This window comes from Pseudophryne corroboree, chromosome 7 (genome assembly GCF_028390025.1).
Source record: "Pseudophryne corroboree isolate aPseCor3 chromosome 7, aPseCor3.hap2, whole genome shotgun sequence".
NCBI lineage: Eukaryota > Metazoa > Chordata > Amphibia > Anura > Myobatrachidae > Pseudophryne > Pseudophryne corroboree.
The window spans coordinates 27,884,455-27,896,895 of NC_086450.1; the positions used below are offsets into that span (position 1 = coordinate 27,884,455).

The 12,441-nt window shown below is 50.1% G+C and overlaps 1 protein-coding gene across 1 annotated transcript in view; it reads right to left on the reverse strand.

Moving 5' to 3' along the window:
• Nucleotides 1-2,212: 2,212 nt before the first annotated feature.
• The window catches only part of DBI (diazepam binding inhibitor, acyl-CoA binding protein), a 39,367-nt gene continuing 29,138 nt past the window's right edge, over nt 2,213-12,441 (reverse strand). Inside the window, exon 4 of the mRNA XM_063932824.1 lies at nt 2,213-2,411. Within this exon, the coding sequence (XP_063788894.1) occupies nt 2,335-2,411 (77 nt within the window). The 3' untranslated portion in view covers nt 2,213-2,334. The remainder of the gene's footprint in view (nt 2,412-12,441) is intronic.

Sequence of the window (12,441 nt, forward strand, 5' to 3'; positions counted from 1 at the left end):
CGACTGAGGTAAAGGGCGTTTTACAGCCCCTGACTGTGTCTGAGACGCCTGGACAGGTACTAACTGGTTTGCCGGCCGTCTCATGTCGTCAACTGATTTTTGCAACGTGCTGACATTATCACGTAATTCCATAAACAAAGCCATCCATTCCGGTGTCGACTCCCTAGGGGGTGACATCACCATTACCGGCAATTGCTCCGCCTCCACACCAACATCGTCCTCATACATGTCGACACACACGTACCGACACACAGCAGACACACAGGGAATGCTCTTATCGAAGACAGGACCCCACTAGCCCTTTGGGGAGACAGAGGGAGAGTTTGCCAGCACACACCCAAGCGCTATAAATATATAGGAACAACCCTACAGAAGTGTTGTTTCCTTTATAGCAGCTTAATATATCAATATCGCCAAAAAAGTGCCCCCCTCTCTGTTTTTTTACCCTGTTTCTGTAGTGCAGTGCAGGGGAGAGTCCTGGGAGCCTTCCTCGCAGCGGAGCTGTGCAGGAAAATGGTGCTGTGTGCTGAGGAGATAGGCCCCGCCCCCTATTTTGGCGGGCTCTTCTCCCGGTGTTTGTGAGACCTGGCAGGGGTTAAATACATCCATATAGCCCCAGGGGCTATATGTGATGTATTTTTAGCCAGAACAAGGTATTATCATTGCTGCCCAGGGCGCCCCCCCCCAGCGCCCTGCACCCTCAGTGACCGCTGGTGTGAAGTGTGCTGACAACAATGGCGCACAGCTGCAGTGCTGTGCGCTACCTCATGAAGACTGAAAAGTCTTCTGCCGCCGGTTTCTGGACCTCTTCACTTTTCGGCATCTGCAAGGGGGTCGGCGGCGCGGCTCCGGGACCGGACTCCATGGCTGGGCCTGTGTTCGATCCCTCTGGAGCTAATGGTGTCCAGTAGCCTAAGAAGCCAATCCATCCTGCACGCAGGTGAGTTCACTTCTTCTCCCCTAAGTCCCTCGTTGCAGTGAGCCTGTTGCCAGCAGGACTCACTGAAAATAAAAAAACCTAATAACTTTTTCTAAGCAGCTCTTTAGGAGAGCCACCTAGATTGCACCCTGCTCGGACGGGCACAAAAACCTAACCGAGGCTTGGAGGAGGGTCATGGGGGGAGGAGCCAGTGCACACCACCTAGTCCTAAAGCTTTTATTTTTGTGCCCTGTCTCCTGCGGAGCCGCTAATCCCCATGGTCCTGACGGAGTCCCAGCATCCACTAGGACGTCAGAGAAATTAGGGCTATAAGATGGATCTTTGTCTCCACATATAGAGAAGTGATTGGACCTATTGATTACTGATTGGGAGTAACTGAGTGAGGGGAGCAGCAAACAGAGTCCTTCAGCAGGAAAGCAGCAGAAAGCGCAGCCCCTCAAATACTAGGTGGTCAGTGTTTGGAGGGAATAGCGTTTCTTTATTCACAGCCCAGTTTTTTTTGCATTATTAAAAAAAAAAGTAAGTATTTTAATATTGTAGAATACTTATACCCAGCGATTTCGTGTTGTAGCTGGGTACCGCAAGTGACAGCACGCTGCAACATCCCAAGCGACAGCGAGCCGCAGTGGCCGCAACACTTCAAATATTAGTGCACGAAAGGGTCTAGGACCTTCAAATGTTTGTTAGCCAGAGTGACTCAGACACAAGAGCTAGTGCACAATACCGGCCGGGTTGCTAGTGCACCTCAAATCCAGTCATCGGTACACACTAACATCGTCACAAGTGGAATAATTAGCACCAGCTCTGGATCTTTTAAAATGTATCAGTAAGTAATGAATAAGTGTGCTGCAACAAGGAGATCTGGGAAACATGCCCTGGCAGTGCGTCTCAGGACTGGATTTGAGGAGGGATCCCCAAGTACAGGTGTGACATACAGGCTGGGAACCTAATGCGTTCATGTGCCACACAGGCTGGGACACCTAAGTGCCAACGCACCATAGTGGGGAGTTTAAAAGCGATTTTGCCATCACAATTGAGGCATCACATGTTAAGCACCCTTATTCCACCCCCTTCCCCAGCGTGTGACCCCCTCACGACTTCATTTACTTTCCAAACACTTATTAGTACCTAGTAACCAGCTTCACTAACAGGCTGACATCTATCCAGGCTCTGACCGCACTGCAGAACATAACATAAGAACATCATCAACAGTTTTGTTGCACTTAGGGCACAACTGCAGAACACGCTGAGAAAGGAGCGGCCACACCATGATAAGAAACACTGCAGGTTTATTCATAATACGAGCAGACTGAACGAGGATTAGATCGCTTCACTCTGAAAACCGTTCCAGACCGACAGTTGTTCAGGACGGACGCAGCTCTTCCTGGGACCCTCTAATCCGTTCCATATTTCCCCTTCAGTTCCTCCACATGCTTGATGTAACAGGCTCTTGCGTCTTCCTGGGAGGTGCCTAGAAAACATGGCAGACAGATACCAGTTAGCCGTGTACGCCGCACACCTGAAGCACATCCTGAAAAATCCTAGACTTCGTATTGGTCTGCATGCTGCAGCCTGCAGGTGTCTCGCACATTACTGGAGTTACATGAAATGACCTTACATAGTCACCACGCACACTTCTTCACAATCCAATTGGAAAGGAACAGGATCACAATTAAATGAATGGACTGTACAATTCTCTCACACACTAAAAGTTCCTGTACAATTTAATACAAAAATGACAAATTGTGCTGCTGGACTACAATGTGTTGGACACTACTACCGTTCCTACAGAAGTGTACTGCATTAGATCTACGGCTGAATAATGACCGCTGCTCTACCAATATCTCTGCTGGATCATCCATGGATTTGTAATAGACACATCACCATAAGGCATTGTCTAGTTCAGAAGCAGCAAGGAATGTGGGCGACTATGGGGGAAGGAGGGTGACTAAGCCGGGAGCAGCCCGATTCTGCAGACAGCTGAGTGATATACGAGAGGGTAGCGACGCGTTTTTATACTAGTAATAGGATTTTAATATCGACCGGGAAATCCTTTTCTCCTAGTCCGTAGAGGATGCTGGGGACTCCAAAAGGACCATGGGGTATAGACGGGATCCGCAGGAGACATGGGCACACTAAAAAGACTTACTGGGTGTGAACTGGCTCCTCCCTCTACGCCCCTCCCCCAGGCCTCAGTTATAGGAACTGTGCCCAGGAGAGACGGACATTTCGAGGAAAGGATTTTTGTTAACGAAGGGCGAGAAAACTACCAGCCCACACCACAAATATACCGTACAACTGGAGCAACAGGAAACCAGATAACAGTATGAACCAACAACAGCAACAAGCTGAATACACGGATACACAAACCTCGTGTAACCAGAATCAAAACTGCAGATACAGCCCATACTGGGATGGGCGCCCAACATACTCTACGGACTAGGAGAAAAGGATTTACCGGTAGGTATTAAAATCCTATTCTCTTACGTCCTAGAGGATGCTGGGAACTCCAAAAGGACCATGGGGTCTATACCAAAGCTCCAGACCGGGCGGGAGAGTGCGGATGACTCTGCAGCACCGATTGAGCAAACATGAGGTCCTCATCAGCCAGGGTATCAAACTTGTAGAATCTAGCAAAAGTGTTTGAACCCGACCATGTAGCTGCTCGGCAAAGTTGAAGCGCCGAGACCCCTCGGGCAGCCGCCCAAGATGAGCCCACCTTCCTGGTAAAATGGGCCTTTACTGGCTTCGGCAACAGTAGCCCAGCCGAAGAATGAGCTTGCTGAATCGTATTACAGATCCAGCGTGCAATAGTCTGCTTAGAAGCAGGATTTCCAATCTTGTTGGAAGCATACAGGACAAACAGAGCCTCTGTTTCTCTAGTAAGAGCCGTTCTGGCGACATACATTTTCCAAGCTCTTACAACATCAAGAGATTTTGGGACTGCCACAGCATCCGTAGCCACAGGTACCACAATAGGCTGATTTATGTGAAACGAAGACACCACCTTCGGCAGAAATTGTTGACGAGTCCTCAATTCCGCTCTATCCACGAAAAATCAAATATGGGCTCTTGTGAGACAAAGCCGCCAACTCGGACACTCGTCTGGCAGACGCCAAAGCCAAAAGCATGACCACTTTCCAAGTGAGAAACTTCAATTGATGGCACTACTATCTCCTCTAGCCCCCAAGTGCGCTGTCTTGGTGTAATCCTTGACTCCTCCCTCTCCTTCAAACCACACATTCAGCACCTCTCACAAACCTGCCGTTTTCATCTCAAAAATATTTCCAGGATCAGACCCTTTCTGACCCAGGATGCTACTAAGACTCTTATCCACTCACTGGTCATCTCCAGACTGGATTACTGTAATCTCCTCCTAACTGGCATTCCTGACAAACACCTCTCTCCACTCCAATCTATCCTCAATGCTGCTGCCCGGCTCATTTTCCTCACCAAATGCACTACGCCCACCTCTCCTCTCTTACTAGACCTTCACTGGCTTCCCTTCCAGAATCCATTTCAAGCTTCTCACACTCGCTTACAAAGCCCTCACCCACTCCTCTCCCATCTACATCTCTGATCTTATCTCCCTTTACATTCCCACACGTCCTCTTCACTCTGCTAATGCACGCCGACTCTCCTGCCTACGGATTACTTCCTCCCACTCCTGCCTCCAAGATTTTTCACGTGCTGCACCACTTCTCTGGAATTCCCTACCTCTCCCCCTCAGACTCTCCACAAAACTTCAAACGGGCTCTCAAGACCCACTTCTTCACCAAACCCAGCCAAATCTCATCCTAACCCTCTGTTCTACACTCTCCATGTACCCCATCTGTGTCACCCCTGTCTACCCCTCCCCTTTAGAATGTAAGCTCACATGAGCAGGGCCCTCTTCCCTCATGTGCTTATCCTTTCTTACTTTAATAATCTTCAACTGCATCAACTCCAGTAGTCTTCTGCCACCTGATACTTATTCCAGTGTCATCTGCTGATGTAACTATGTTTATTTACCCTGTACTTGTCCTATACTGTCATCAACTGTAAGTTGCTGTTTTCCTATTTGATTATTCATGTACTCTGTAATTGGGCGCTGCGGAACCCTTGTGGCGCCATATAAATAAAGGATAATAAATAATAATAACAACTCAACCTTACACAAAAGGTTCAAACCAGTGAGACATAAGAAACCGCAACACCACTTCAAGATCCCACGGTGCCACAATGGAGGATGGATATGCAGCACTCCCTTCACGAAAGTCTGAACCTCAGGTAGGACGGCCAATTCCTTTTGAAAAAAGATAGATAAAGCCGAAATCTGCACTTTGATGGAACCCAATTTCAGGCCTGCGTGCACGCCTGCCTGTAAAAAATGGAGGAAACGACCCAAGTGAAATTCCTCCGCAGGAGCTGCTTTGGTTTCACACCACGACACATACCTTCTCCAAATACGGTGATAATGTTTCGCCGTGACCTCCTTCCAAGCCTTAAGGAGAGTGGGGATTACCTCCCCGGGAATACCCTTCCGGGCTAGGATCTGGCGTTCAACTTCCACGCTGTCAAATGCAGCCGCGGTAAGTCCAGGAACACGCATGGCCCCTGCAGTAACAGGTCCTCTCTTAGAGGAAGCGGCCAGGGATCTTCCACTAGTAATTCCTGAAGATCCAGATACCAGGCCCTCCAAGGCCAATCTGGAGCGATGAGTATAGCCTGAACCCTTGTTCGTCTTATGATCCTCAACACCTTGGGGATGAGAGGAAGCGGAGGGAACACATACACCGACCGAAACACCCACGGAGTTACCAGGGTGTCCACCGCACAGGCTTGGGGATCCCTCGACCTGGAACAATAATTCGGAAGCTTCTTGTTGAGGCGAGACGCCATCATGTCTATCAGAGGAATGCTCCAACGCCTTGTCACTTCTGCAAATACCTCTTGATGAAGAGCCCACTCTCCTGGATGGAGATCGTGTCTGCTGAGGAAGTCTGCTTCCCAGTTGTCCACGCCCGGGAGGAAGACTGCTGACAGAGCGCTCACGTGTTATTCCGCCCAGCGGAGAATTCTTGTGGCTTCCGCCATCGCCGCCCTGCTCCTTGTTACGCCTTGGCGGTTTACGTACGCCACCGCTGTTATGTTGTCCGACTGGATCAGGACAGGGAGACCCTGAAGAAGGTTCCTCGCTTGCAGGAGGCCGTTGTAAACGGCTCTTAACTCGAGAACATTTATGTGGAGACAAGACTCCTGGCTTGACCATTTTCCCTGGAAACTTCTTCATTGCGTGACTGCCCCCCAGCCTCGGAGACTTGCAGCTGTGGTCAGCAGAACCCAGTTCTGGATTCCGAATCGGCGTCCCTCTAGAAGGTGAGAGCCTTGCAGCCACCACAGGAGAGAGATCTTGGCCCTGGAAGATGGACTTATTTTCCGGTGCATGTGCAGGTGAGACCCGGACCATTTGTTCAGCAAATCCCACTGAAACACCCGAGCATGAAACCTGCCAAACGGAATGGCATCGTACGCCGCAACCATCTTCCCTAGCACTCTAGTGCATTGATGAATCGACACACTTGCCGGTCTCAGAAGTAACTTTACCATGGTCTGAATTTCCAGAGCTTTGTCCGCCAGAAGAAACACTCTCTGTAGCTCCGTGTCTAGGATCATGCCCAGGAAGGGCAGCCGATTTGTCAGGATCAACTGAGACTAGCAAATTTAGAATCAAACCGTGATGTCGCAGAACCGACAGGGAGAGTTCCACATTTCTTGGCAACTTTTCCTTTGATCTTGCCTTTATCAGGAGATTGTCCAAGTACGGGATAATTGTGACCCCTTGCTTGCGAAGGAGTACCATCATTTCCGCCATAACCTTGGTGAAAACCCTTGGGGCCGTGGAAAGCCCAAACGGCAACGTCTGAAATTGGTAATGACAATCTTGCACCGCAAATCTCAGGAAGGCCTGATGAGGTGGATAGATCGGGACGTGTAAGTAGGCATCTTTTATGTCGACTGACGCCATAAAATCCCCCCCTTCTAAGCTGGAGATAACAGCTCGAAGAGACTCCATCTTGAACTTGAAAGTTTTCAAGTATGGATTGAGGGATTTTAGGTACAGAATAGGTCTGACAGAACCGTCCGGCTTCGGCACAACAAAGAGGCTTGAATAGAACCCTTCCACCCGTTGGAACGGGGGAACCGGCACCACGACCCTCTGTTGACACAGCTTTTGAATCGAAGCATTTACCACTGCTCTTTCTGGGAGAGAAACTGGAAGGGCCGACTTAAGCGGCAGGGGGGGGGGGGGGGGACGGCATCTCCTGAAACTCCAGTTTGTACCCTTGGGACACTACGTCTAAAACCCAAGGATCCAGGGCCGATTGAAACCAGGCCTGACTGAAGACTCGGACACGGCCCCCCACCGGCACGGACTCCCGTAGGGGAGCCCCAGCGTCATGCGGTGGACTTGGTAGAGGCGGGAGAGGACTTTTGGTCCTGGGCGCCTGACACTGCAGGCGATCTCTTTCCCCTTCCTCTACCCTTTGAAGCGAGGAAGGACGAACCCCTACCTCTCTTGTATTTATTAGGCCGAAAGGACTGCATCTGCTGATGTGGCACTTTTTCTGTTGTGTGGGAACATAAGGAAGAAAAGATGACTTACCCGCAGTAGCGGTAGACCAAGGTCAGCAAGGCCGTCACCAAACAAGACACTACCTTTAAAGGGTAGAGCTTCCATATTTTTCTTGCAGTCGGCATCAGCATTCCATTGATGAGTCCACAGCGCCCTCCTGGCCGAGACCGCCATGGCATTAGCTCTTGATCCCAAGAGGCCAACATCTCTTGCCGCATCCTTTAGGTAATCAGCAGCGTCCTTGATATAACCAAGAGTCAAAAGAATGTTATCCTTATCAAGGGTATCCATGTCAGATGCCAAATTATCAGCCCACTTAGCAATAGCACTACTCACCCATACAGATGCCACAGTAGGTCTGAGCAATGCACCAGTATTAATGAAAATGGCCTTCAATGTCGTCTCCAGCTTGCGATCCGCTGGATCCTTGAGCGCAGCCGTGTCCGGAGACGGCAGCGATACCTTCTTGGACAATCGGGAAAGAGCCTTGTCGACATTGGGAGACTACTCCCATTTCTCCCTGTCATCAGAGGGAAAAGGATACGCCATAAATATTCTCTTGGGAATCTGCCACCTCTTATCCGGCGACTCCCAAGCCTTTTCACAAAGAGCGTTCATTTCATGAGAGGGGGGAAACTTCACCTCAGGCTTTTTCCCTTTAAATAAACAAACCCTCGTGTCTGGAACAGCAGGTTCCTCAGAGATATGTAAAACATCTTGAATAGCCACAATCATGTACTGAATACTCTTAACTACCCTTGGGTGTAAAGTAGCCTCATTGAAATCGACATCGGAATCAGAGTCTGTGTCGGCATCTGTATCTACAAACTGGGTAAATGAACGTTTCTGTGACCCCGAGGGGGTCTGTACCTGAGACAAAGCGTCCTCCATGGATTTCCTCCATGTTTGTGTCTGAGAATCCGATTTATCCAGTCTCTTAGACAATAAAGCCACATTTGCATTCAGTGTACTCAGCATATTTACTCAATCAGCAGTCGGCTGTGCCGACAGTCATTTCCAAATCCTTTTCTGCGCCCCCAGTAACTTCCTCCGGGGAGGAACACTTAGTACTACGTGTCGACATGTCGGAGGCTGACACACCCACACTCTCAAACCAGGAGACAGACCCACAGGGAAGCCCACAGGGAGAAACACAGAGGGAATATGCCAGCTCACACCCCAGCGCCCATATACTACCAGCAATAATATATGTGGATAGAGCTGTATTTAACAACAAAAAAGCACCAAATTGTAAGTGCCCCCTCCCCGTGTTGCTCCCTTGTTACTTGAAGGAGCTTGGAGGACCGGGCCAGCGTCTCTGCAGCGGCTGTGAAGAGAGAGAAAATGGCGCTGGTGAGCTGTGTGGCTAAGCCCCACCCCTTCCTGGCGGGCTGTAGTCCCGCTAAAATTTTAAATATTTATACTGGCAGGGGTACGGTAATATACTCTTTGCCAGTCAGAACTGACCCCAGTAACTGCTGCCCAGGGCGCTCCCCCCCAGCGCCCTGCAAGTGCCGTTGGTGATGTGTGTGTGGGAGCATGGAGCGCAGCTCGACCGCTACGCTGTACCTCCGTTACTGAAGTCTTCTGATCTTCTAATACTCACCCGGCTTCTTTCTTCTGGCTTCTGTGAGGGGGGTGACGGCGCGGCTCCGGGAACAAGCAGCTAGGCGAAAAAAAGTGATCGAACCCTCTGGAGCTAATGGTGTCCAGTAGCCTAAGAAGCAGAGCCCTTGACTAAGAAGAAGTAGGTCTGACTTCTCTCCCCTCAGTCCCACGATGCAGGGAGCCTGTAGCCAGCAGGTCTCTCTGAAAATAAAAAATCCTAACAAGTCTTTACCAGAGAAACTCAGTAGAGCTCCCCTAGTGTGTGTCCAGTCACTCCTAGGCACAAAGTCTAACGGGAGGTCTGGGGGAGGGGCGTAGAGGGAGGAGCCAGTTCACACCCAGTAAAAGTCTTTTTAGTGTGCCCATGTCTCCTGCGGATCCATCTATACCCCATGGTCCTTTTGGAGTCCCCAGCATCCTCTAGGACATAAGAGAAAATTGTATGAATATTTATCTTACGTCCTAGAGGATGCTGGGGACTCCGTAAGGACCATGGGGTATAGACGTGCTCTGCAGGAGACATGGGCACTATAAAGAACTTTAGAATGGGTGTGCACTGGCTCCTCCCTTTATGCCCCTCCTCCAGACCTCAGTTAGATCCTGTGCCCAGCGGAGACTGGGTGCATTGCAGGGGAGCTCTACTGAGTTTCTCTGAAAAGACTTTTGTTAGGTTTTTCTTATTTTCAGGGAGCACTGCTGGCAACAGGCTCCCTGCATCGTGGGACTGAGGGGAGAGAAGCAGACCTACTTAACTGATAGGCTCTGCTTCTTAGGCTACTGGACACCATTAGCTCCAGAGGGTCGGAAAACACAGGTGTTGTCCTCGCCGTTCATCCCGGAGCCGCGCCGCCGTCCTCCTCACAGGGCCGGAAGATAGAAGCCGGGTGAGTATAAGAAGAAAGAAGACTTCAAAAGGCGGCAGAAGACTTCAGATCTTCACTGAGGTACCACGCAGCGGTAACGCTGCGCGCCATTGCTCCCCCACTCACATACACAGAAGGCACTGTAAGGGTGCAGGGCGCAGGGGGGGGGGGGGGGCGCCCTGGGCAGCAATAAACTTCAAGGGACACTGGCTAGCATGTTGGATACTGCTGAGGCAGTATATTAGAAAAACCCCGCCAGTGTAAAAAATTTGAGCGGGACCGAAGCCCGCCGTCGAGGGGGCGGAGCTTGATCCTCCAGCACTAACCAGCGCCATTTTCTCCACAGCACGCTGCAGAGAAGCTGCTCCCCGGACTCTCCCCTGCTGAGCAAGTACAGAGGGCAAAAACATTTAATTGGCGCAGTAAGTGTATTATTCATCTATAAAAGCGCTGTACAGACTGGGATTTTGTTCCAGTGGCGCTGGGTGTGTGCTGGCATACTCTCTCTCTGTCTCTCCAAAGGGCCTTATGGGGGGGCTGTCCCCATATTTGTATATCCCAGTGTGTGGGGGTGTCAGTACGTGTGTGTCGGCATGTCTGAAGCGGAAGGCTCGTCTAGGGAGGAGGCAGAGCAGATGATTGTGGTGTCTCCGTCGGCACCTGATTGGTTGGATATGTGGAATGTTTTAAATGCAAATGTGTCTTTATTACATAATAGATTGGACAAAACAGAGTCCAGAGAAATAGCAGGGAGTCAATCCATGGCTTTGACTGTGTCACAAGGCCCTTCGGGGTTTCATAAACGTCCCCTGTCCCAGATAGCTGACACTGATACCGACACGGATTCTGACTCCAGTGTCGACTATGATGATGCGAGGTTACACCCACGGGTGGCCAAGAGTATTCATTATATGATTATTGCAATAAAAGATGTTTTGCATATCACAGAAGACCCCTCTGTCCCTGACACGAGGGTATGCATGTTTAAGGAAAAGAAACTTGAGGTAACGTTTCCCCCATCTCATGAGCTGAACGCCTTATTTGAGAAAGCTTGGGAAACTCCAGACAAGAAACTGCAGATTTCCAAGAGAATTCTTATGGCGTATCCTTTCCCTGCACAGGACAGGGTACGGTGGGAATCCTCGCCCATGGTGGAGGCGGCTTTGACGCGCTTGTCCAAAAAGGTGGCGCTACCGTCTCCGGACACGGCAGCCCTCAAGGATCCTGCTGATCGCAGACAGGAAACTACCTTGAAATCGATTTATACACATACGGGTGCCTTGCTCAGACCGGCAGTAGCGTCGGCATGGGTGGGTAGCGCAATTGCAGCATGGGCAGATAACTTGTCATCTGACATTGACACCCTAGATAAGGATAGCATTTTATTGACCTTGGGTCACATTAAAAGACGCGTTATATATGAGAGAGGCTGCGAGAGACATTGGGCTGTTGGGTTCAAGAGCCAATGCCATGGCAATTTCTGCTAGGCGAGCCCTGTGGACCCGCCAATGGACAGGTGATGCCGATTCAAAGAGACATATGGAAACTTTACCTTACAAGGGTGAGGTTTTATTTGGGGAGGGCCTCGTGGACCTTGTGTCCACAGCTACCGCGGGTAAGTCTTCTTTTTTGCCTTATGTTCCTCCACAGCAAAAGAAAACACCACAATATCAGATGCAGTCCTTTCGGTCGCATAAGTCCAGATGGGGTCGGGGGCTCTTCCTTCCTCGCCAGAGGTAAGGGTAGAGGGAAAAGAATGCCTGCTACGGCTAGTTCCCAGGAACAGAAGTCCTCCCCGGCTTCTACAAAATCCACCGCATGACGCTGGGGCTCCACTGAGGGAGTCCGCGCCGGTGGGGGCACGTCTTCGACTCTTCAGCCAGGTCTGGGTTCAGTCGGATTTGGATCCTTGGGCGATGGAAATTGTATCCCAAGGATACAAACTGGAATTCGAAGAATTGCCTACTCACCGATTTTTCAAATCGGCTTTGCCAGCTTCTCCCCCAGAGAGGGAAATAGTTTTAGCTGCCATACAAAAGCTGTGTCAACAGCAAGTGATCAAAGTTCCCCTAATGCAACAGAGGAAAGGGTTTTATTCAACCTTATTTGTGGTCCCGAAGCCGGATGGCTCGGTCAGACCCATTCTGAATCTAAAATCTCTGAACCTGTATTTGAAAAAGTTCAAATTCAAGATGGAATCTCTCCGGGCAGTGATCTCCAGCCTGGAAGGGGGGGATTTTATGGTATCACTAGACATAAAGGATGCATACCTTCATGTCCCCATTTAACCCCCCTAATCAGGCGTACCTGAGATTCGCTGTACAAGACTGTCATTACCAGTTTCAGACGTTGCCGTTTGGGCTTTCCACGGCCCTGAGGATTTTCACCAAGGTAATGGCGGAAATGATGGTGCT